Raw genomic sequence first — 27871 nt, 5'->3', positions numbered from 1 at the left:
CTGATCCATAGTAGTATTGATTGTCCAATAGTTCCAAAGGAATTGTCTCTCATTTAATCCGTAATGATACAACTGCCTTTTGTTCAGGAGAGAACGCACAGAAGCTACTACAAATAATAACAGAAGAAATGAACAAAATAAAAAGATGGTTTGACAAAAACAGACCATCTTTGAACCTGGGTAAAACTAAAATATTGCTACTTGGTAACAGTAGAAGAGAAAGTCAAACACAAATACGAATAGAGTGGATATTGAAAGGAGTATGGAGAAGACATTTTTGGGTGTAATAATAGATGATGAAATGAACTGGAAACCTCATGTTAAAAAAATATACAACATAAAGTAGCAAGAAACATGTCAATAATGAATAGAGCAAAACATGTTCTAGACCAGGGGTCTTAGACACGCGGCCCGCGAGAAGTTATTTGGCAGCGCCCCACCTTAATTATGAAAGTTTAATGTTAGTGCGGAGTGGAGTGGCTCGGCTGGTAGAGCAGCTGTGCCAGCAACTTGAGGGTTCCAGGTTCGATATCGCTTTTACGCCCTCCGAGTCACTGCGGTTATGTCCTTTGGCAAAACATTTTATCCACCTGCTCCCACATTGGTTTAAATGTAGCTTAAAGGCCTACTGAAATGAGATTTTCTTATTTAAACGGGGATAGCAGGTCCATTCTATGTCATACTTGATCATTTCGCCATATTGCCATATTTTTGCTGAAAGGATTTAGTAGAGAACATCGACGATAAAGTTCGCAACTTTTGGTTGCTAATACAAAAGCCTTGCCTGTACCGGAAGTAGCAGACGATGCTTCTCATATCCTCACATGGTTTATAATGGGAGCCTCCAGCAGCAAGAGCTATTCGGACCGAGAAAACGACAATTTCCCCATTAATTTGAGCGAGGGTGAAAGATTTGTGGAGGAGGATATTGATAGAGAAAGACTAGAAAAAAAACAAAAAACAATAAAAAGTAAAAAAAAAAAAAAAAAGGCGATTGCATTGGGAGCGATTCAGATGTTTTTAGACACATTTACTAGGATAATTCTGGGAATAAATGACAATTTCCCCATTAATTTGAGCGAGGATGAAAGATTTGTGGATGAGGATATTGATAGCGAAGGACTAGAAAAAAACAAATAAATAAAAATAATATAAAAAAAAAAAAAAGGCCATTGCATTGGGAGCGATTCAGATGTTTTTAGACACATTTACCAGGATAATTCTGGGAAATCCCTTATCTTTCTATTGTGTTGCTAGTGTTTTAGTGAGTTAAATAGTACCTGACAGTCGGAGGGGTGTCTTCACGGGTGTCTTGACGCCAGTCTCTGAGGGAAGTCAGGGCAGCTGCATGGACGGCGCAAGCTCCGCAGATCTACGGTAAGAGGCGACTCTTTACCACAATTTTCTCACCAAAACCTGCCGGTTGACAAGTGGTCAGGAACTATGTTCGCTTGACCGCTCTGATCCATAGTAAAGCTTCACCTCTGGGAATTTTAAATAAGGAAACATCGTATGTTTGTGTGGCTAAAGGCTAAAGCTTCCCACCTCCATCTTTCTACTTTGACTTCTCCATTATTAATTGAACAAATTGCAAAAGATTCAGCAACACAGATGTGCAGAATACTGTTTAATTGCGCGATGAAAAGAGACGACTTTTAGCCGCAAATGGTGCTGCGCTAATATGTCCCCTCCAACCAATAACGTCACAAACACGCGTCATCATTCCGGGATGTTTTCAACAGGAAACTCTGCGGGGAATTTAAAATTGTAATTTAGTAAACTAAAGCGGCCGTATTGGCATGTGTTGCAATGTTAATATTTCATCATTGATATATAAACTCTCAGACTGCGTGGTTGCTAGTAGTGGCTTTCAGTAGGCCTTTAAATATGTAAATAATGGTTTTCACTATATAAATTATAGATAAAATATAATTCACTTCACTATGGATGATCTATTTTAGTTCCAAAGGAATAGTCTCTCATTCATTGTCTATTATTTGTTTTTATCTAGCCTTCCCACAGCGACAAGGCTGGGAACTCTGAGGTCCTCCGATGGGTCAACGAACTGGCCAGGTTGCGCAAAGAACTAAAAGGTAACAAAAAGACTGGAGGTGTCCTGATATATCTTTTTCCAATTCCAATGCGATAATAGAGTGGTGTTGGTCGATACGGATATTAACCCGATATCAGCAGGAATCATAGCACAAAATGTCATTCATTTTTAGTGTGGAATGTTAGAAAAGGTTGGCTCAAGTGAAATTAGTCAAATAGAGAATAATGTGTGGACATTAAAGTGTCTTCATTACTAAAGCTTGTATTGAATTAATTAATGTATTTTTTATTTATTTACTATTTAATTTGAATTAATTAATTTATTCATTAATAATGTGTGGACATTAAAGTGTCTTTATTACCAAAGCTTTTATTGAATTAAATTATGTATTTATTTATTTATTTATTTACTTATTTATTAATTAGAATTAATTTATTAATTCATTAATAATGTGTGGGCATTAAAGTGTCTTTATTACCAAAGATTTTATTGAATTAATGAATTAATTGATTTATTAATTAGAATTATTAATTAATTTATTAAAAATGTGTGGACATTAAAGTGTCTTTATTGCCAAAGCTTTTATTGAATTAATTAATTAATGTATTTATTAATTTATTAATTAGAATTAATTAATTTCTTTATTAATAATGTGTGGTCATTTAAGTGTCTTTATTACCAAAGCTTTTATTGAATTTATTCAACTTAATTTTTTGCGTTTGAATTTTGTGATCTGAATTTTTTTTTTTTTGACATCAAATTATGCTGGAAATTTCATTGCATAAAAATATGTGAGCAAAATGTGTGTTTAAAAAGGATTTTGGTTAAAATACATCGCTCTAAAATTAGGTGTGCTACAATTCAGTGCAGAAAAATGTTCCTACTTCTGCTAAATTAAGACTGAAGCAATCAATCTTATGTCAGAAAAAAACAATCTGGTCTCAGGTTTGAATTGATTGATTGATTGAAACTTTTATTAGTAGATTGCACAGTTCAGTACATATTCCGTACAATTGACCACTAAATGGTAACACCAGAATACGTTTTTCAACTTGTTTAAGTCGGGGTCCACGTTAATCAATTCATGGTAGTCACGTGACATGGTTGCCAATTTTCTTACAATTATTTCACTCAATTTGTACACAATAAATTTTAAAAACACCGTATTCTAACTGATTTTGCTCACAAATTTTAATTCAATTTAATTGTCAGGATATTTTGAAATATAAAAATACATTCAGTACCAAAATTTAAACACAAAAAAATTCAGTTACATAAATTCGGTGTAAAAAAAAAAGCTTTCAATTTACGGATTTAATTGGTTCTTGCACATGGCTTGTTGATGTAAAAGAGTGTATGTATATATGTGTGTATATATATATATATATATATATATATATATATATATATATATATATATGCATATATATACATATATTTAAGTACATCAAAAATATCTAAGTTACATTTAAAGGAGTGTGGGTGGCACTGGGAGCAGGTGGGTAAAGTGTCTTGCCCAAAGACACAACGGCAGTGACTAGGATGGCTGAAGCGGGGATCGAACCTGGAACCCTCCCGTTGCCGGCACAGCCCCTCTACCAACCGAGCTATACCGCCCCAACAGTAATTTAGATATTGGGTTTCCCCACACAGGACTGCATGTATCGGACATTTTAGACACAAGCCAATATCGTTCAATAAATGCTGGTATCGCACCGTTACCAGCATACGTGCCTGATTAAGACGCGTTTTGTTTTCTTGCCTCAGAACACAAGCTGATGAAGTCCGAGGAGGACCTCCCGCCTCTGACCCGCCAGCGCAGCAACACGCTGCCCAAGAGCTTCGGCTCACAGCTGGAGAAGAAGACCCAGCAGGAGAAGGTGCCCAAGCCCCCCGTGGAGAGCACGCTGGAGGGCATCCTGAAGAAGCTGCAAGAGAAGCGCGAGGAGGTCAACCGCCCTGAGGACATCAAGGTAGGACCGTGCTGGGCTAAGATAAACCATCAAGGAGTTTATATCTGATACCTACCACCCCCACAGGATATGACCCGGGAGCAGTTCGGAGCGGAGAAACTGGCTCTGCAGAAAGCTCTTCTCCACTACGAGAGCATACATGGGCGACCTGTAAGTCCACGCATTTTTACCTCCTTTTTTTGGTACCAAAGAGTGCAATTAGGAAATGACAAACACTAATATTAGCAGACCCGGTTTTCTCACTGCCCTCAGTCTCCTCTTGGATAAAACTAGAGGAGAGCACTCGTTCTCCTCCCTCGTTGGCTTGTCTACCTGATCTCTGGCCCGTCCCTTGGGTCCGCACGCTGACGAGAAGCGTGTTTTTGCAGGGTGACCTAGATTGCAAGTGGAGTGTGATTAATTATAATTGTTGGCATGCAGACGGTTGTTAACTGCCCCAGCAAGGCCCGCCTTAGGGCAAAGGGAAGGAGTGTTGACATAAACACCAGAACCCTGCAGGCGCAAACTTACATGATTTATTGTCGGAAGAAGTTCTAGAACAGTTGTGTCCAAGTCGTCACATTGCAGCTATGGCCGCTTGTAGCAGTGAATGTTAGATTATACTGCAAATGTGCAATTGCCAATGAATTTTATTATTGTACATGTTTAATGTACAATTTGAAGGACAACTTGCTTTGAAATCATAACCCGAGCAGAAATGTTCAGTATTTATTTTTATTTTACTACTATATATTACATGATAAAAACAGTGGAACCTCAATTTAGGAACTTAATTGGTTTCTTGGACATGGTTTGTAAAAGTTTGTTTGGTGAAGCATAGATCCCCATAAGAAACAATGTAAACTTGAGCAATTGGTTGTAGCCTTGACAAAATTCCTTATTTTAGTAAAACAGTGCACATTTTGAAGAAATATATATATACATGTATATATATATATATATATATACATATATATACATGTATATATATGTATCTATATATGTATGCATATATATATATACCTTTGTAAATATGTATGTACTGTATATGTACATATGTATGGATATACAGTACATACTGTATATATGTATGTATATACTGTATGTACTGTATATGTGTGTATTTATACATATGAATATATATATATACAGTACGTACTGTATATGTATATATGTACTGTATGTATGTATATACAGTATGTACTATATATATGTATATATGTATATATGTGTATGTATGTATGTATGTATATGTACATATGTGTGTATATATGTGTGTATACATATATATATATGTGTGTGTATATATGTATATATATGTATATATATGCATATATATGCATATATATATATATATATATATATATATATATATATATATATATATATATACCTATGTATATATGTATGTACTGTATATGTACGTATGTATGTAAATACAGTACATACTGTATATATATGTATATGTATGTATGTATATATGAATGTATGTATATACTGTATATGTATGTATGTATACATATATATTCATACATATCAAAATATGTATATACAGTATGTACTGTATATGTATGTATATATGTGTCTATATATGTATGTATATATACATATGTGTATGTATATGTACATGTATGTATGTATGTATGTATGTATGTATATGTATATATATATGTGTATTTACATATATATGTATCCATATATATATGTATATGTATATATATATATGTATGTGTATATATATATGTATATATATATATGTGTATATATATATACATACATATATATATACATATATATATACATATGTATGTATATATATACATACATATATATATATACATATATATATATATATGTATATATATATATATATATTATATATATATATATATATATATATATCAATCATCAATCAATGTTTACTTATATAGCCCTAAATCACTAGTGTCTCAAAGGGCTGCACAAACCACTACGACATCCTCGGTAGGCCCACATAAGGGCAAGGAAAACTCACACCCAGTGGGACATCGGTGACAATAATGACCTAGTGGGACGTCGGTGACAATGATGACTATGAGAACATATATATATATATATGTATGTATGTATGTATATGTTTGGGCACCGCACGATTCGATTGTTGGGGTAACGATTCGAGTTGATCCCCGCTACAAAACGATTCTTGATTCAAAATTCGTACTTTTCAATAACATTGGGTGCAAGTTCTATGAAAACAGTTGGAAAACCATTTCAGGTGACTACCCTTTGAAACTCATGGAGAGAATACCAAGATTGTGCCAAGCAGTAATCAGCGCAAAGGGTGGCTATTTTGAAGAAACTGGAATATGAAACATGTTTTCAGTTATTTCACCTTTATTTTTTGTTAAGTACACAACTCCACGTGTTCTTTCATAGTTTTGATGCCTTCAGTGACAATCTACAATGTAAATAGTCATGAAAATTAATGTTGACTCCATGACATTTTTGTGGGTCTAGTCTTGTCATTTCGAGGCTGAAAAGGCCTTCCAATGGAGACTATTGGGAAGCAGGACTAACAATAATCCCGGTGTGTGTCTTCAGGTGACCAAGAGCGAGAGGCAGATCATGAAGCCGCTGTACGACCGATACCGGCTGGTCAAGCAGATCCTGTGCAGAGCTTCCACCATCCCCGTCATCGTAAGTCAGCACAACAACCTTCTTCTTTTTTCCCCCTCCACCATTCTCTGCTTGCCGTGCTGCTCTTCCACGAGCCAAAGATCAGCACGTTGTCAAAACAGACACTTAATCCTGCCGCAATGTTGGCTTTAGCGCACGTGTGCGCTCCACTCTGGAGGCGGGACTCTCACAAATGACCGTAGGAGGAAAAATACACTTTTAAATCCTGCCTTGTAATTCCAACGATTGTTCATTATGTAAGAAGTCATGTCCACTCTGGACATACAGTATATCCTTACATCATGCAAATTAGAAGTATTATATTGTCTGTGATGCTGCGGCCTTCAGTGTGACAGCAACACATACAAATGAGATATAAACACAGATTTAGCCTAAATACTTGGTATTGGCGTCTGCTTTAAGGACTGATAGTTTTATTAAATATTAAAAATATATGTGTCATTACGACATGTTCATTATTTGATTAGTGTGTACATTTTGAACTAAATGACCAAATACAGTTCCAAATAAAAAATATGTATTATAATTTCTTTAATATTTTTGTGTTATATTTTCTAGTTATGTTATTTAATACTACGTTGGAAATGTCAATTTATATTACTGCGATATTTTAATTATTATTGAAAAATGATTTTAGGAAAAAAAAAATGTTTGTAGCTTAAGAAAACTAAATAATGTAAATTTTAGTAAATTCACAATTATTTCGAAAAATGTGTTTTCTTGCAGCCAAAATAATATTAGTAAAAATGTATTTATTTTTATATTTGTCATTGTTATTGATACATTTTATATTCAGTTATTACGTTTTATATTATATGACTAACATTTTTTATTCATCCTTTCTTTAAGGAACCCCCACTTAAGTTCCAAAATATGGTTTACGTTAAAACAAGGTTTGTAGATGGTCGCTAAAAAATATATTGCTTTATCATCATTTATTTAATATTATTACTATTAATATTTACCAGTTATAATATTTACTCGTGTTTTGGACATTTCAATTGTTACTATGGTTTCCAAATTATTACCATATATTTTGTTATTGTTGGCTATGTCAATTCATATTACTACAAAGATGTCATTATGATTGCAATTATTAAAATGTATCCTGTCATTGTCATTACTACGTTTAGCTGTAACAAGAGTTTTTCCTAAATAATATAAATATTTGTTAATTATTATGTTTTATTTTATTTGTTTTCATTTTTACAGCTAGAATAATGATATATATATAGGTAATGATAATAATCGTAATATACATCATTTAATATAATATACATATATACATATTTATATTTGGTATTTCTTTTTAATTTATGCATTTTGTATTCAATTTAATTTAATTACTATTCAGCTATTATTTCATTTGATATTGTGTCAATATAATAACAAATGTTAAAGGCCTACTGAAATGAGATGTTCTTATTTAAACGGGGATAGCAGGTCCATTCTATGTGTCATACTTGATCATTTTGCCATATTGCCATATTTTTGCTGAAAGGATTTAGTAGAGAACAAAGTTCGCAACTTTTGGTCGCTAATAAAAAAGCCTTGCCTGTACCGGAAGTAGCAGACGATGTGCGCGTGACGTCACGGGTTGTGGAGCTCCTCACATCTGAACATTGTTTATAATCATGGACACCTGCAGCAGGAGCGATTTGGACAGAGAAAACGACAATTTCCCCATTAATTTGAGCGAGGATGAAAGATTCGTGGATGAGGATAGTGAGAGTGAAGGACTAGAAAGAAAAAAAAGACAGGGCAATGGGAGCAATTTAGATTTGTTATAAGACACATTTACTAGGATAATTCTGGAAAATCCCTTATCTGCTTATTGTGTTACTAGTGTTTTAGTGAGATTATATGGTACCTGAAAGTCGGAGGGGTGTGGCCACGGGTGTGGTGACCACCAGTGTCTCTGAGGGAAGCCACGTTTCTCGACAAGGCGAAGCTATGGCAGCTGGTCGGGGCAGGCCGAGCTATTCTTTCCCCCTCCTCCGCTTGGAAGCATTCCACGTTCGGGGGCGGCCGGTCGGGAGAGGCAAGACAGTCCGCCGCTGCCTCTTTGACAGATGCCCGAAGAACGACGCAAGCTCCGCTCATGTCTACGGGAAGAGCCGACTTATTACCACAATTTTCTCACCGAAACCTGCCGGTTGACATGCTCTGTTCCATAGTAAAGCTTCACCTTCGGGAATGTAAACAAAGAAACACCGACTGTGTTTGTGTTGCTAAAGGCAGCCGCAATACACCGCTTCCCACCTACATCTTTCTTCTTTGACGTCTCCATTGTTAATTGAACAAATTGCAAAAGATTCATGCAACACAGATGTCCAGAATACTGTGTAATTATGCGATTAAAACAGACGATTTATAGCTGGGATCGGGCTGGAAAAAAATGTCCGCTACAATCCAAGACGTCACGCGCACGCGTCATCATACTGATGTTTTAAACAGGATACTTCGCGCGAAATTTAAAATTGCAATTTAGTAAACTAAAGCGGCCGTATTGGCATGTGTTGCAATGTTAATATTTCATCATTGATATATAAACTATCAAACTGCGTGGTCGCTAGTAGTGGCTTTCAGTAGGCCTTTAAGTCCAAGAGTAACCTTTTATTAGAGATTTTAGTTCAAGTTGACAAAAAAGGAGAGCAAAGTCTTAGTCAAATGATGAATTTTAGCGGAGCAAACCAGCTAAAAAGTCAATTAAGTGACTCTGTTGTTGAATTTAATGTCTTCAACCTGTGGAAGATCATTCCATGTAATATTGCACATCTGCCAGACTACAGTAGGTATGTGTGGTGTCGCCTTACTCCCAACAAGATAAGCATTCCTGGTCTCTGCGGCACCGTGGAATCTTCTCATTAAAAAAAAAAAAATGATGTCATTCCGGCGTCTCCGCGGCCGAGCCGTGACCTTTACTGCCGGCTAACGGCTGCTTCTCGACGTCACTGCAGGGCTCGCCCTCCAGCAAGCGTCGAGGCCCCCTCCTCCAGCCCATTATCGAGGGCGAAACCGCACTCTTCTTCGACGACGTCAAGGTGAAGAGCCGCTGTTGCCGCTGCTCCTTCTATAATCATACTCCCCCCCGCCATTTTGATTTGTGCCCCTGAGCAAACGAGCCTTTAAAAGAAAATGGACGGCTGCCTTCCTCCTAGCATCACTTAGAAATGTTTGATCATTAATGAGCTTGTGGGTGAAAGGATTGCTGTGACTTTCTGGTTGCTTTTGGCTTTCACGGTTCTTGTTGTTGTTGTGGTTGTGGTTGCCATGGTTTTGGGAGATTGTACTAACATCTTCTCACCTAATGGACAACTTGCACGCTTTTTACTTTGTTTAGAATACAGAATACATATCCAAAACACTTAAATTACACAAAATGCTTGTGAGTTGACAAAGTTGGTTTTGAAATATTTTTGGGAATTTTTTTAGCTGGCATGCTAACTCGCTAGCGTTAGCCTTATTAAAAAAAATTTTTTTTTTTTTGCAGTACATGACCCAAACTCCACTAATAAACATTCCTATTACGTTCGGAAATACAATGTTTTCACTGTGGCTGTGCTTAAAAAAAAAAAAAAAATTGTCTTAGCCTTAGTTATTAGCATCATGCATGTTATTATTTTTTTTTGACTTTGTTTGGATTTAGCCCCCCAAAAATGTAATATGTACTAAAGGGAAAACAACTTAACATTTAGAAAATATTGAGCAAATTAAGGAAAAGTCAAAGTACGAAAACATTTGAGAATTTGTGGTTCTCACTAGCTAACGCCTAGCTTAATTAAAAACGTTTTTTTTTTTTACATTTTTTGGGCAGTAGATGACCCAAACTCCACTTATTAACGTTCCTATTACGTTCAGAAATACAATGTTTTCACTGTGGCTGCGCTTAAAAAAAAAAAAAAAAAATTGTCTTAGCCTTAGTTATTAGCATCTTGCATGTTAATTTTTTGGGGGACTTTGTTTGGATTTATTTCCCAAAAAATGTCATATGCACTAAAGGGAAAAAAAACATAACATTTAGAAAATATTGAGCAAATTAAGGAAAAGTCAAAGTACGTAAAAATTTGAGAATTTGTGGTTCTCACTAGCTAACGCCTAGCTTAATTAAAAACATTTTTTTTTTAATTTTTTTTTTGGGCAATAGATGACCCAAACTCCACTTATTAACGTTCCTATTACGTTCAGAAATACAATGTTTTCACTTTGTTTGTGCTTTAAGAAATTTAAAAAAAAAAATGTTTGTCTTAGCTTTAGTTAGCATCATGCATGTTATATTTTTTTTACTTTGTTTGGATTTAGCCCCCGAAAAATGTAATATGCACCAAAGGGAAAAAAAACTTTAACATTTAGAAAATATTGAGCAAATTAAGGAAAAGTCAAAGTACGTAAACATTTGAGAATTTGTGGTTCTCACTAGCTAACGCCTAGCTTAATTAAACTTTTTTTTTTTTTTTTTTTTACATTTTTTTGGGCAGTAGATGACCCAAACTCCACTAATAAATGTTCCTATTACGTTCAGAAATACAATGTTTTCACTTTGTTTGTGCTTTAAAAAAAAAAATTTAAAAATGTTTGTCTTAGCTTTAGTTAGCATCATGCATGTTGTTTTTTTTTTACTTTGTTTGGATTTAGCCCCCAAAAAATGTAATACGCACTAAAGGGAAAAAAACTTAACATTTAGAAAATATTGAGCAAATTAAGGAAAAGTCAAAGTACGTAAACATTTGACAATTTGTGGTTCTCACTAGCTAACGCCTAGCTTAATTAAAAACTTTCTTTTTTTTCACATTTTTTGGGCAGTAGATTACCCAAATTCCACTTATTAACGTTCCTATTACGTTCAGAAATACAATGTTTTCACTGTGGCTGTGCTTAAAAAAAAAAAAAAAAAACATTTTTTTCTTAGCCTTAGTTAGCATCATGCATGTTAATTTTTTTTTTTGACTTTGTTTGGATTCAGCCCCCAAAAAATTTAATATGCACTAAAGGGAAAAAAAACTTAACATTTAGAAAACATTGAGCAAATTAAGGAAAAGTCAAAGTACGTAAACATTTGAGAATTTGTGGTTCTCACTAGCTAACACCTAGCTTAATTAAAAACTTTTTTTTTTTTTACATTTTTTTGGGCAGTAGATGACCCAAACTCCACTAATAAACATTCCTATTACATTCAGAAATACAATGTTTTCACTGTGGCTGTGCTTAAAAAAAAATTACAAAAAATGTGTCTTAGCCTTAGTTAGCATCATGCATGTTAATTTTTTTTTACTTTGTTTGGATTTAACCCCCAAAAAATGTAATATGCACTAAAGGGAAAAAAACTTAACATTTAGAAAATATTGAGCAAATTAAGGAAAAGTCAAACTACGTAAACATTTGAGAATTTGTGGTTCTCACTAGCTAACGCCTAGCTTAATTAAACTTTTTTTTAATTTTATTTTTTTTTTACATTTTTTGGGCAGTAGATGGCCCAAACTCCACTTATTAACGTTCCTATTATGTTCAGAAATACAATGTTTTCACTGCGGCTGTGCTTAAAAAAAAATTACAAAAAATTTGTCTTAGCCTTAGTTAGCATCATGCATGTTAATTTTTTTGGGGACTTTGTTTGGATTTAGCCCCCAAAAAATGTAATATGCACTAAAGGGAAAAAAAACTTAATGGGATTGTGCTGAAAATTGTAATTTTCCTGAAGGAACTCTCCTGACGGAATAAATAAAGAACTATCTATCTAATCTAATCTAATCTAAAGGGAAAAAAAACTTAAGATTTAGAAAATATTGAGCACATCAAGGAAAAGTCAAAGTACGTAAACATTTGAGAATTTGTGGTTCTCACTAGCTAACGCCTAGCTTAATTAAAAACATTTTTTTTTTTTTTACATTTTTTAGGCAGTAGATGACCCAAACTCCACTTATTAACGTTCCTATTACGTTCAGAAATACAATGTTTTCACTGTGGCTGTGCTTACAAAAATATGTACTAAAGGGGAAAAACTTAACATTCAGAAAATGTACGTTAGCATAAAAAGTACATAAACATTTGAGAATTTGTGGTTCTCACTAGCTAACGCCTAGCTTTATCAAAAACATTATTTTTTTACATTTTTATAGCAGTAAATGACTCAAACGCCACTAATAAACGTTCCTAATACATTTAGAAATACAATGATTTCACTGTAGCTGTGCATTAAAAAAAAAATTAAAAAAGCTAGGCTAGATGGATGAATGGATAGTTTTTTGTATTAGGTTTAGTTAGCATCATGCGTGTTAATTTTGGTAGATTTTTTTTTGTGTGTTCCTGTTTAATTTACCCCAAAATTGTAATATGTATTAAAGGGAACAAACTTAACATTCAGAAAATATTGAGCAAATTAAGGAAAAGTATGTACGTTAGCAAAAAAAATTACGTAAACATTTGAGAATTTGTGGTTCTCACGAGCTAACGCTTAGCTTTATTAAAAACAATGAATTTTTTTTACATTTTTAGGGCAGTAGATGACCCAAACTCCACTAATAAACATTCTTAATACGTTTAGAAACACAATGTTTTCACTATGGCTGTGCTTAAAAAAAAAAAAAAAATACATTTTGGTCTTAGTTTTCGTTAGCATCATGCATGTTAATTTTTATTTATTTTTAGACTTTGTTTGGATTTACCCCCCAAAATACGTACTAAAGGGAAGAAACCTAACATTCAGAAAATATTGAGCATATTAAGGAAAAGTATGTACGTTAGCATAAAATGTTACGTAAACATTTGAGAATTTGTGGATCTCACGAGCTAACGCCTAGCTTTATTAACAACAGTTTTGTTTTGTTTTTATTTTTAGGGCAGTAGATGACCCAAACTCCACTTATGAATATTCCTAATACGTTAAGAAACACAATGTTTTTACTGTGGCTGTGCTTGAAAAAAATATATATATATTTTTTAATCGTGAAACAATGTTGTGTTGTTTTAAATAGCTGGCCAGCAAAATGTTCTTCGTAAAGTAACAACTTTCCCTATCCTCGATTATACTATTATAAAAATTATTACTAAAAGGGTAAATATTCACAACATTTGAAGAAACAAATTTTTTTTTTAAATGGTGAAACGATGTTGTGTTTTAGATAGCTAGCTAGCAAAATTTTCTTCATAAAGTTACGACTTTCTTTATCCTAGATTATACTATTATAAAAAATATTTACTAAAAGGACAACTATTCACAACATTTGAAGAATGGTGAAACAATATTGTATTGTTTTAGATAGCTAGCTAGCAAAATTTTCTTCGTAAAGTTATGACTTTTCTTATCCTCGATTATACTATTATAAAAATAGTTTACTAAAACAATAAATATTCACAACATTTGAAGAAACACATTTTGTTTAAATGGTGAAACAATGTTGTGTTGTTTTAGATAGCTAGCTGGCAAAATTTTCTTCGTAAACTTAAGACTTTCTTTATCCTCGATTATACTTTTATAAAAATGATTTGCTAAAAGGGCAAATATTCACATTTGAAGAATGGTGAAACAATGTCGTGTTGTTTTAGATAGCTAGCCCTGCAAAATTTTCTTCGTAAAGTAACAACTTTCTTTATCCTCGATTATAATATTATAAAAAAGATTTGCTAAAAGGGAAAATATTCACAACATTTGAAGAATGGTGAGAAAATGTTATGTTGTTTTAGATAGCTAGCTAGCAAAATGTTCTTCGTAAAGTAACAACTTTCCCTATCCTCGATTATACTATTATAAAAATTATTACTAAAAGGGTAAATATTCACAACATTTGAAGAAACACATTTTTTTTTAACGGTGAAACAATGTTGTATTTTAGATAGCTAACTAGCAAAAAAAATTTCGTAAAGTTACGACTTTCTTTAACTTCTATTATAGTATTATAAAAATTATTTACTAAAAGGGCAAATATTCACAACATTTGAAGAAACAAGTTTTTTTAATGATGAAATGATATTGTGTTGTTTTAGATAGTTAGCTTGCAGAATTTTCTTCGTAAACTTACAACTTTCTTTATCCTCAATAATACTGTTATAAAAATGGTTTGCTAAAAGGTCAAATATTGAAAACATTTGAAGAGTGGTGAAAACAATGTTGTGTTGTTTTAAATAGCTAGCCCTGCAAAATTTTCTTCGTAAAGTAATAACTTTCTTTATCCTCGATTATACTATTATAAAAATGATTTGCTAAAAGGGCAAATATTCACAACATTTGAAGAATGGTGAAACAATGTTGTGTTGTTTTAGATAGCTAGGCTTGCAAAATTTTCTTCGTAAAGTAACAACTTTCTTTATCCTCGATTATACTATTATAAAAATGATTTACTAAAAGGGAAAATATTCACAACATTTGAAGAATGGGGAGAAAATGTTGTGTTGTTTTAGATAGCTAGCTAGCAAAATGTTCTTCGTAAAGTAACAACTTTCCCTATCCTCGATTATACTATTATAAAAATTATTACTAAAAGGGTAAATATTCACAACATTTGAAGAAACACATTTTTATTTAACGGTGAAACAATGTTGTATTTTAGATAGCTAACTAGAAATTTTTTTTTTCGTAAAGTTACGACTTTCTTTAACTTCTATTATAGTATCATAAAAATGATTTACTAAAAGGGCAAATATTCACAACATTGGAAGAAACATGTTTTTTTAATGATGAAATGATATTGTGTTGTTTTAGATAGTTAGCTTGCAGAATTTTCTTCGTAAACTTACAACTTTCTTTATTCTCAATAATACTTTTACCAAAATGATTTGCTAAAAGGGCAAATATTCACAACATTTGAAGAATGGTGAAACAATGTTATGTTGTTTTAGATAGCTAGTCCTGCAAAATTTTCTTCGTAAAGTAACAACTTTCTTTATCCTCGATTATACTATTATAAAAACGATTTGCTAAAAGGGCAAATATTCACAGCATTTGAAGAATGGTGAGAAAATGTCTGTGTTGTTTTAGATAGCTAGCTAGCAAAATTCTCTTTGTAAACTTAAGACTTTCTTTATCCTTGATTATACTTTTACACAAATTATTTGCTAAAAGGACAAATATTCACAATATTTGAAGAAGGGAGAAACAATGTTGTGTTGTTTTAGATAGCTAGCCCTACAAAATTTTCTTCGTAAAGTAACAACTTTCTTTATCCTCGATTATACTATTATAAAAATGATTTGCTAAAAGGGCAAATATTCACAACATTTGAAGAATGGTGAGAAAACGTTGTGTTGTTTTAGATAGTTAGCTAGCAAAATGTTCTTCGTAATGTTACAACTTTCCCTATCCTCGATTATACTATTATTGTAAAAATTATTACTAAAAGGGTAAATATTCCCAACATTTGAAGAAACACATTTTTTTTTAACGGTGAAACAATGTTGTATTTTAGATAGCTAGCTAGAAAAAATGTTTTCGTAAAGTTACGACTTTCTTTATCTTATATTATAGTATTATAAAAATTATTTACTAAAAGGGCAAATATTCACAACATTTGAAAAAACACGTTTTTTTTTATGATGAAACGATATTGTGTTGTTTTAGATAGCTAGCTTGCAAAATGTTCTTCGTAAAGTAACAACTTTCCCTATTCTCGATTATGCTATTATAAAAATTGTTTACTAAAAGGCCAAATATTCACAACATTTGAAGAAACACATTTTTTTAAACGGTGAAACAATGTTGTATTTTAAATAGCTAGCTAGCAAAATTTTCTTCGTAAAGTTACGACTTTCTTTATCTTATATTATAGTATTATAAAAATGATTTACTAAAAGGGCAAATATTCACAACATTTGAAGAAACACGTTTTTTTTTATGATGAAACAATATTGTGTTGTTTTAGATAGCTAGCTTGCAGACTTTTCTTCGTAAACTTACGACTTACTTTATCCTCGATAATACTGTTATAAAAATGGTTTGCTAAAAGGGCAAATATTCACAACATTTGAAGAATGGTGAGAAAATGTTGTGTTGTTTTAGATAACTAGCTAGCAAAATGTTTTTCGTAAAGTAACAACTTTCCCTATTCTCGAATATACTATAATAAAAATTATTTACTAAAAGGGTAAATATTCACAACATTTGAAGAAACAAATTTTTTTTTAACGGTGAAACAATGTATTTTAGATAGCTAGCTAGCAAAAAAAAATTCGTAAAGTTACGACTTTCTTTATCTTCTAATATAGTATTATAAAAATGATTTACTAAAAGGGCAAATATTCACAACATTTGAAGAAACACATTTTTTTTATGGTGAAACGATATTGTGTTGTTTTAGATAGCTAGCTTGCAGAATTTTCTTCGTAAACTTACGACTTTCTTTATCCTGGATAATACTGTTATAAAAATGGTTTGCTAAAAGGTCAAATATTGACAACATTTGAAAAGTGGTGAAACAATGATGTGTTGTTTTAGATAGCTAGCTAACTCGAAATGAAGCTGTAAATAATTATACAAAAAAAAAGAAACCTGCAAATTGTAAATACAGTACGTGATTTTTTTATTTTTATAAAATATGAAGTTATTAGCTGGCCATTTACGTGACACATAGCGATGAAGACATCCTTTACAAATGTGTTATTTTTAGCTTTTAAGGATTGTTTGCATTACCTTTCCACTGAGATCTTACCTCAAGTATTTTGAATCCATGAAATTCCATCCAAAATTCTGCGTGACTGAGCACAATAACTCCTTAATCGACTCGTACTAACAAGTTTGACGTCCCGATATAAGAGGGCTGATGATCAGTGACCACTAACCCGTGTCTCCACCAGTCCGCTACACCCTTCTAAACCGCCGTCTCACTCCCGCAGGAGGAAGAAGAGGGCTCCGAAGACGAGGGCGACGCCAAGACGCAGTTCTCCACGACCGCCAGGCCCGACCTGAACGTGCTCAACTTTCTGGGTCCCGCCGAGCAGGAAGTGGACGGTTTTATTTCCCCCGTGGACGAACTTTGTCCTTCTGTCAACGCCACCACCGACATGCGACTGTCCAACCTGCACTCGGCCACCACGTAAGCAGGATATTTCACCAAAAGAACTGAATTTGTGAGACCCTCATGTCTATTTAGCACCGTGTGAAGGGGATTCACATTCATAGCTGTTTACCTGACACGTGAAACGTGACGAATTTAGCCACCAGATGGCAGTGGAGTTTCGAATATGTTAAAATGTTTCACAGCATCAGTTGATATGCTTTCAGCAGACTGCATTGCAAAATGATTAACCCACCCCTCTTCCTCTTACACGAGATCAAATACCGTCGACAAAAAAAATGGTGTAACATGTGCGATTTAGTCATAACTTACAGGAAATAAGCTACTAAAGTGTTTGTTTTTTTTCCCAAAAAGACCTCGTCCTTGAGTTTTTTTAGAATTATTCGTAATTAACGTGAGAATTGACAAATCAAATTGTCGATGAGGTGGCGACTTGTCCAGGGTGTAACCCGCCTTCCGCCCGAATGCAGCTGGAATAGGCTCCAGCACCCCCGCGAACCCAAAAGGGACAAGCGGTAGAAAAATGGATGAATGGGAAATTATATTTGAGGTGGCGACTTATCCAGGGTGTAACCCGCCTTCCGCCCGAATGCAGCTGGGATAGGCTCCAGCACCCCCGTGACCCCAAAAGGGACAAGCGGTAGAAAATGGAAGATTCATTTCAAAACGGCGTCTAATATTTCGAGAACGAACGAGACCTAAATTCACAGCAAACCGATAAAGTTGTAATTCTATGAGACGAAAGCGTAATATAAGTGACGTTAAGTATATAGCGCTTTTTTCTAGAGACTCAAAGCGCTTTTACATTGTTAAACCCAGTAGCGTAGTAGGCATAAGTTTTCATTAAAAACAAGGTAGATGTTTTATGCAACAAGTTTATTTGATATTTCTGGCCACTGTAACATTACACACAGTTTGAACAGTAACACTGTGTCGGAATATAGCAAAATTAAAGTAACTGAGCAAATTAAAAAAAACAAAATCCTGAAATTATTTTATTTTTTTTGTACAATAAAAATATTTCTTGTACAATGATCGATTATTACCAACATGTCCAATAGAAAAAAATATCATGCACGAAAAAGAAATAGTATCGCAAAAACTTGTTCAATTATTTCTCATACAATTTAAGATCGTAAAAAACGTGAAATTATTTGACGAAGTTACGAGATTTTTGGTACACGAAAAATATTTCCTGTACAGTAATAAATAATTACAAATGTGCAATATGTCATAATTAAATAGAAACAAATGTCATCGTGAGCAAAAAGTATCGCAACATTTTCAAATTATTTTCTATATCTTTTTGAGACAATTACTTTTTGTATCATTTTAGATTGTTACAAAAGTACTCTGGTTGTGTAATACGTTCCAATTTCATCGAAAAAAACAAGTAAGCGAATAATATTGCGAAAATATGTGAACGCTTTTTCTCGTACAATTTTAGATTGTTGCATATCTGTTCTCATGTCGTGATCTATTTAGATTCCGTAAAAGTTTTTAGATCGTTACAAATGTACTCTGGTTGTGTAGTACATCACAATTTCATCGGAACAAGTTGTGACAATAAGCGAGCAATATTCCGAAAATATGTGAAAGCTATTTCTCGTACAATTTTAAATTATTACAAATTTGTTTTAATGTCATGAGTTGTTAAAAATACGTAAATGTTTTTAGATCACGACAAATGTACTTTGGTTGTGTAATACGTCACAATTTCATAAAAAAAAAAAAGTAAGCAAATAATATTGCGAAAACATGTGAAAGCTATTTCTCGTACAATTTTAGATTATTGCATATTTGTTGTTATGTCGTGATTTGTTAAAATTACTTAAAAGTTTTTAGATCATTACAAATGTTCTCTGGTTGTGTAATACATAACAATTTCGTCGAAAAAAAGAAGTAAGCTGATAATATTCCGAAAATATGTGAAAGCTATTTCTCGTACAATTTTAGATTATTACAAATTTGTTTTGATGTCAAAAGTTGTTAAAAAATATTTTAATATTTTTAGATCATTACAAATGTACTCTGGCTGTGCAGTACATCAAAATTTCATCGTAAAAAGTTGTGACAATAAGTGAGTAATATTCCGAAAATATGTGAAAGCTATTTCTCGTACAATTTTAGATTATTGAAAATGTGTTCTTATGTCGTGATTTATTAAAATTACGTAAATGTTTTTAGATCGTTAAAAATGTACTATGGTTGTGTAATGTGTCACAATTTAATCGAAAAAATAAGTAAGCGAATAATATTCCAAAAATATGTGAAAGCTATTTCTCGTACAATTTTAGATTATTCCAAATATGTTTTAATGTCATGAGTTGTTCAAAATACCTAAACGTTTTTAGATCGTTACAAATGTACTCTGGTTGTGTAGTATGTCACAATTTCATTGGAACAAGTTGTGACAATAAGCGAGTAATATTCCGAAAATATGTGAAAGCTATTTCTCGTACAATTTTACATTATTACAAATTTGTTTTAATGTCATGAGTTATTAAAAATACGTAAATGTTTTTAGATCACGACAAATGTACTTTGGTTGTGTAATACGTCACAATTTCATTAAAAAAAAAAAAAAAGTATCAAAGCAAATAATATTGCGAAAACATGTGAAAGCTATTTCTCGTACAATTTTAGATTATTGCATATTTGTTGTTATGTCGTGATTTGTTAAAATTACATAAAGTTTTTAGATCATTACAAATGTTCTCTGGTTGTGTAATACATCACAATTTCGTCGTAAAAAGAAGTAAGCTAATAATATTCCGAAAATATGTGAAAGCTATTTCTCGTACAATTTTAGATTATTACAAATTTGTTTTGATGTCAAAAGTTGTTAAAAAATATTTTAATATTTTTAGATCATTACAAATGTACTCTGGCTGTGCAGTACATCAAAATTTCATCGTAAAAAGTTGTGACAATAAGCGAGTAATATTCCGAAAATATGTGAAAGCTATTTCTCGTACAATTTTAGATTATTGAAAATGTGTCCTAATGTCGTGATTTATTAAAATTACGTAAATGTTTTTAGATTGTTAAAAATGTACTATGGTTGTATAATATATCACAATTTAATCGAAAAAATAAGTAAGCGAATAATATTCCGAAAATATGTGAAAGCTATTTCTCGTACAATTTTAGATTATTCCAAATATGTTTTAATGTCATGAGTTGTTGAAAATACCTAAACGTTTTTAGATCGTTACAAATGTACTCTGGTTGTGTAGTACGTCACAATTTCATCGGAAAAGTTTGTGACAATAAGCGAGTAATATTCCAAAAATATGTGAAAGCTACTTCTCGTACAATTTTAGATTAATACAAATTTGTTCTTAAGTCGTGATTTATTAAAAATACGTACAAGTACGATAATTTGAATCAAGGAACAATGAGTAACATTGCAAAATATAACCAGATCTAAATTTATAAATAACTTGTGCGTGCAAATAAAGCTACGAGAATAAAATGTTATCGTATTTATTTAAAAAAAACGATGAAGATTCATTTCTGCTGCGTAATTTCATAATTATAAAAAATGTATTCTGACCTTTTTTTAACGTAAAATGTCATTTTTGTTCTCTTTACGTAACGCCAACAAATATAATATCGTGTTTTTACGACTTGTAGGCAAGAACTGGTGGAACAACTCCAGGAGGCCCGAGAAGAGAAGAAGAGAATCCGCAAAACCCTCAAAGAATTTGAAGAGCAGTTCTTTCGACAAAACGGAAGGTACGAACTTTTTTGTTTGTTTGTTTTAAACAGCGTTACGACTTTTTCTTGAATAACGGTTTCGCTCACGTTCTCCGTCCCCAGGACCATCCAGAAGGAGGACCGTTCCCCGCTGGCAGTGGACTACAACGAGTACAAACACATCAAAGCCAAGCTGAGGCTGCTGGAGGTCCTCATCAGCAAAAGAGACGCCACCAAGTTGGTCTAAAAACTAAAAACTGGATTTTTTTACCATCTCCAAACTGCGGACGAAACCCTCAACAATTACACTTTTAATAATAATAATAATAATAATAATAATAATAATCCCCACTCGTTTTTCCTCTCCTTTTCAACATATTTCAACCACAAGAGGAACATATACGAAGTCTTCAAATGAAGCCATCACGTTCACTCATTTGTTAGATTTGTCGTAAAGATAATTTTACGACAAATTTGTTCACATTTAATGTAAGAAAACTTCCTGGCTAAAATGATTTGGCTGCTGAGACAAAAGAGTACTCGGGGCTACAAAACACGATAATAGAACGTATTAAATCGAGAGAATTTGCCAGACTAAAGTTGGTATTGTGCAAAAAATTTTATTTTTACGCGAAAAAATATTTAATATCAATCAATATTTATTTATATAGCCCTAAATCAGAAGTAGGGTTTATATATATATATATATATATATATATATATATATATATATATATATATATATATATATATATATATATATATATATATATATATATATATATATATGTGTATTTATATATATACATACATACATATACAGTAAGTACTGTATATACATATGTACATATACATACATATATACACACATATTTTGTTGTATTTTATTATTTATATATATATATATATATATATATATATATATATATATATATATATATGTATATATATATATATATATATATATATATATATATATATATATATATATATGCAACGTCCAACTCTATGACTTTGTTTTTTATCAAACAAAAAGTACTTACCTATTTATTATTTTTGGAAAAACAACACCAAAAAATGTTTCTTTTGTTTCCGAGAAATACGAAAAAAGATCGAGGTGTTTTTAGTAGTAGATGATAGGTCAGGCCTGGGCATTTAATTTGACTCGGGGGGCCATATCTACAGAAAGAAATTGTGTCTGGGGGCCGTTATATCTATTTTTAGGAACACTAATACAAAACTTCACAATAATGTCTGATTGAATGCTAAAAGCGTTATGACAAACAGCCTTAAAAAAACGTAATGCAATTTTTTATTTTTCTATGAACGATAAAACACTGAATATTGACAAAATATGAATGTCACACCCCCTTACTTATTTTACAATTAAGTGACACGTAACAAAACTGCAACAAACAGTGAAATATAAACACGAAGGGTACAAAATAAACCCACCCACAATCTGATATATCACTAAGCTTTAGAACTTTGTTGTGAAAATCTCCTTCCGTGTCTGTGGAAACGCTTCCCGCCCACACTGTTTGGTGCCTCGTCTGAGCTGCTGTGACGTAGATGACCATAGTAACTAATTACATTACCATAGTAACTAATTACATTACCATAGTAACTGGTATATCCAGTTACCATGGAACTTTATTGCAACTTTATTTTGTAATCTTACAACTCTTTCTGTAATATGAAAAAAGTCAGACTGTTACGATCATAATGAATATGTAATTAGACATTATATTGCAACTTTATTTTGTAATATTACAACTCTTTCTGTAATATGAAAAAAGTCGTAATGTTACGACTTTAATGAGTAAGTAATTAGACATTATATTGCAACTTTATTTTGAAAGATTAAAACTTTCTCTGTAATATGAAAAAAATCGTAATGTTACGACTTCAATGAATAAGTAAAATTGTTAGTAATCGGCCATTATATTGCAACTTTATTTTGTAATATTACAACTCTTTCTGTAATGTGAAAAAAGTCAGACTGTTACGATCACAATGAATATGTAATTAGACATTATATTGCAACTTTATTTTGTAATATTACAACTCTTTCTGTAATATGAAAAAAGTCGTGATGTTACGACTTTAATGAGTAAGTGATTAGACATTATATTGCAACTTTATTTTGAAAGATTAAAACTTTCTCTGTAATATGAAAAAAAATCGTAATGTTACGACTTCAATGAATAAGTAAAATTGTTAGTAATCGGCCATTATATTGCAACTTTATTTTGTAATATTACAACTCTTTCTGTAATGTGAAAAAAGTCGGAATGTTACGATCATAACAAATTTGTAATTAGACATCATATTGCAATTTTATTTTGTAATATTACAACTCTTTCTGTAATATGAAAAAAGTCGGAATGTTACGATCAACTTTATTTTGTAAGATTAAAACTGTCTCTGTAATGTGAAAAAAAAATCGTAATGTTACAACTTCAATGAATAAGTAAAATTGTCATTAATTGGCCATTATATTGCAACTTTATTTTGTAATATTACAAGTCTTTCTGTAATATGAAAAAATCCGGAATGTTACGTTCATAATAAATATTTAATTAGACATTATATTGCAACTTTATTTTGTAATACTACAACTCTTTCTGTAATATGAAAAAAGTCGGAATGTTACGATCATAATAAATGTGTAATTAGACATTATATTGCAACTTTATTTTGTAAGATTAAAACTGTCTCTGTAATATGAAAAAAAAATCGTAATGTTACGACTTCAATGAATAAGTAAAATTGTTAGTAATTGGCAATTATTTTGCAACTTTATTTTGTAATATTTCAACTCTTTCTGTAATATGAAAAAAGTCGGAATGTTACGATCATAATAAATATGCAATTAGACATTATATTGCAACTTGATTTTGTAATATTACAACTCTTTCTGTAATATGAAAAAAGTCGGAACGTTACGATCATAATGAATATGTAATTTGCCATTATACTGCAACTTCATTTTGTAATACTACAACTCTTTGTGTAATATGAAAAAAGTCGCAATGTTACGACTTTAATGAGTAAGTGATTAGACATTATATTGTAACTTAATTTTGTAAGACTAAAACTTTCTCCGTAATATGGAAAAAAAATCATAATTTTACGACTTCAATGAATAAGTAAAATTGTTAGTAATTGGCCATTATATTGCAACTTTATTTTATAATATGAAAAAAGTCTGAATGTTACGATCATAATAAATATGTAATTAGACATTATATTGCAACATTATTTTGTAATATTAAAACTTTCTCTGTAATATGAAAAAAAATCGTAATGTTACAACTTCAATGAATAAGTAAAATTGTTAGTAACTGGCCATTATATTGCAACTTTATTTTGTAATATTACAACTCTTTCTGTAATATGGAAAAAAGTCGGAATGTTACGATCATAATAAATAAGTGATTAGGCATTATATTGCAACTTAATTTGCCCAGGTCTTTGATAGGTGCTTTTTTTTAGGATAGTCTGGTAGTCGATGTAACCTCGCAGTACTCTCTAGCGTAGCAGCAGCCAAAGCCTCACCGTGGTTTGTGTTTTTAGTACCGTAGAACATTTTATTTGCGGATTTTGGAGTATTGTCGTCATAGTCGTAGTCGTTTGCGTTGGTGCTGCTGAACGCTCACATTCTCAAAATTCGGAGTGAAACCAAAACAAAATTCTCCAAATGTTCCTCCATCGTCGTGCTGTACATACCGATGTTTACATTTCTGTAAGCAACTATGTTTTTTTTCCTCTTTCTCCAAAATGGATGGACGATACAATCAGTGTGAATTTCGTTTTATTGAATGCAAACACTGGCCAGGCGTGGTGGGATTTGAGTGTGTACATTTTAGTACATAAACTTTATTTGTATTTTGTACATAATATCAATGAAAAGATATTTTTACTCACTCTTGGCTTCTGCGTTTTTCTTTCTCTTCTCTTATCGCACGTACATATTTTATTTGCACTGCACATATAATATGCCCCCTAGTGGTCTGTAATGACACAGCAGGTCTAGAGTGGACACTTCGTAACTTGTAACGATGTCATGACATGTTGGCCTTTTTGTTCGTGAGTTACTCTTTGATCTTTTCACGATAAAATATCAGATTTTTTGGGAGATATCGTGCAGAGTTAATTTTTTTCTAAAACTGTTATATTTAAAAGTTGTAATATTACGTAACGTAATATTACGAAACGGGAATTTACTCTGTGTCATAAAATTCCTGGTATTTATCACTGATTATCATATTTATTCGAGTAAGATTGGAATATTTTGGATGTTTTATCTCAGATAAATATAATAAAAAGGTGAAATTTTAATTTTTTTAAAATACAACCGTGGAGCTAAATGATTAAAAAAAAATCCTGACAGTATGGGGAAAAAAAAAAAAAAAAGCCGGCATGGGAATTTTGGAGCAGCTGTGTCACGCTGACTAAATTAATCTACGACAGCACGCCAACTAAATCTGGTCATGTGACGTAAGAAGATGATGTAATGTTCATGTGTCCAATCCTGTCAGTCAAAATAGATCCACGTTTATCAAAGCGCTTTTATTTCCTCAAAACGTGACTGCTGCACCACCCAGCACTAAAATGTTTTTTTTTTTTACGTTTAAATCACTTTTTTTTGTTGCCCGACAAAAATTCCAAAATTATAAAAAGCAGAGCTACGTAAATGTTTGCATGGGACTAAAGAGTGTGTGTGTGTGTGTGTGTGTGTGTGTGTGTGTGTGTGTGTGTGTGTGTGTGTGTGTGTGTGTGTGTGTGTGTGTGTGTGTGTGTGTGTGTGTGTGTGTGTGTGCGCGTGCGTGTGTGTGTTCTTACAATTCTGACTAAATGGGGACATTGCACTGTTTACACACTTGTAGGAGACTTCTGACAGTATGGGGACCACAAAAAACAACAACAGGTCCCCTAAAGGGAAACCGTTTTAAATGATAGTCAGATCCATTCTGAAGATACCTAAGTGATTTTTAAGCTTTGGCCCATAAAACATGTTTACTTTTCAGTAAACATGTTCAACATCAAATTTGAACTCTTTTTTTAAATGGTTCTCAGTTGTCACGTACAAATTTGTGTGAATTATGCAAAATGATTTAAATTTGGTCCCCATTAATCATATCAACTCTTTTTCCTCAGGGACCCCGGTAAGACTGATCATCACATTACTTCATCAATCCAGAGATTTAAAGACGTGTTTGAGTTACTGGGCAGTGGCTGTTTTATGTCATTTTTTTATGCCTCCACAACCTGTAGAAAGGGTGGTCCCCACAAATCACGATCAAAAACTTGGTCCCCATTCCAACTGATAACGTGTGTGTGTGTGTGTGTGTGTGTGTGTGTGTGTGTGTGTGTGTGTGTGTGTGTGTGTGTGTGTGTGTGTGTGTGTGTGTGTGTGTGTGTGTGTGCGTGCGTGCGTGTGTGTGTGTGTGTGTGTGTGTGTGTGTGTGTGTGTGTGTGTGTGTGTGTGTGTGTGTGTGTGTGTGCGTGCGTGCGTGCGTGTGTGTGTTCTTACAATTCTGACTAAATGGGGACATTGCACTGTTTATACACTTGTAGGAGACTTCTGACAGTATGGGGACCACAAAAAAAACCAACAGGTCCCCTAAAGGAAACTTTTTTAAATGATAGTCAGATCCAGTCTGAAGATGCCTAAGTGATTTTTAAGCTTTGGCCCATAAAACATGTTTACTAAAAAGTAAACATGTTTAACATCAAATTTGAACTCTTTTTTTAAATGGTCCTCAGTTGTCACGTACAAATTTGTGTGAATTATGCAAAATGATTTAAATTTGGTCCCCATGAACCATATTAACTCTTTTTTTCCCCAGGGTCCCCAGTAAGTATGATCAGAACATTACTTCATCAATCCAGAGATTTAAAGACATGTATGAGCTAACTGGGCAGTGGCCGTTTTACACCATTTTTTTGTTATGCCTCCACAGCTTGTAGAAAGGGTGGTCCCCACAAGTCATGATCATACACTTGGTCCCCATTCTAAAGGATAACGTGTGTGTGTGTGTGTGTGTGTGTGTGTGTGTGTGTGTGTGTGTGTGTGTGTGTGTGTGTGTGTGTATTAGATTAGATTAGAATAGATAGATATTGTGTCATTATAATAACAAATGTTAAAGGCCTACTGAAATGAGATGTTCTTATTTAAACAGGGATAGCAGGTCCATTCTATGTGTCATATTTGATCATTTCGCCATATTGCCATATTTTTACTGAAAGGATTTAGTTGAGAACATCCACGATAAAGTTCACAACTTTTGGTCGCTAATAAAAAAGCCTTGCCTGTAGCGGAAGTAGCAGACGATGTGCACGTGATGTCATGGGTTGTGGAGCTCCTCACATCTGAACATTGTTTACAATCATGGCCACCTGCAGCGGGAGCGATTCGGACCGAGAAAGCGACGATTTCCCCATTAATTTGAGCGAGGATGAAAGATTTGTGGATGAGA

The 27871-nt window shown here is 32.7% G+C and overlaps 1 protein-coding gene across 5 annotated transcripts in view; it reads left to right on the top strand.

The window, feature by feature from the left end:
- The window catches only part of fam13a (family with sequence similarity 13 member A), a 230842-nt gene extending 208742 nt beyond the window's left edge, over window positions 1-22100 (top strand). For 3 of the 5 annotated variants that reach the window (XM_061881057.1, XM_061881052.1, XM_061881051.1), the window contains 8 exons: window positions 2012-2093; window positions 3821-4026; window positions 4093-4176; window positions 6586-6681; window positions 9642-9725; window positions 17503-17702; window positions 21324-21425; window positions 21510-22100. In XM_061881057.1, coding sequence (XP_061737041.1) covers window positions 2012-2093; window positions 3821-4026; window positions 4093-4176; window positions 6586-6681; window positions 9642-9725; window positions 17503-17702; window positions 21324-21425; window positions 21510-21633 — 978 coding nt within the window. In that variant the 3' untranslated portion in view covers window positions 21634-22100. The remainder of the gene's footprint in view (window positions 1-2011; window positions 2094-3820; window positions 4027-4092; window positions 4177-6585; window positions 6682-9641; window positions 9726-17502; window positions 17703-21323; window positions 21426-21509) is intronic. The other 2 variants (XM_061881056.1, XM_061881055.1) reach the window with 2 other exon arrangements.
- Window positions 22101-27871: the final 5771 nt, after the last annotated feature.

This window comes from Nerophis ophidion, linkage group LG20, assembly GCF_033978795.1.
Source record: "Nerophis ophidion isolate RoL-2023_Sa linkage group LG20, RoL_Noph_v1.0, whole genome shotgun sequence".
NCBI classification, from domain to species: domain Eukaryota; kingdom Metazoa; phylum Chordata; class Actinopteri; order Syngnathiformes; family Syngnathidae; genus Nerophis; species Nerophis ophidion.
The sequence above is the reverse complement of the archived record's forward strand: the minus strand, read 5'-3'. Positions and strand labels throughout refer to the sequence as shown.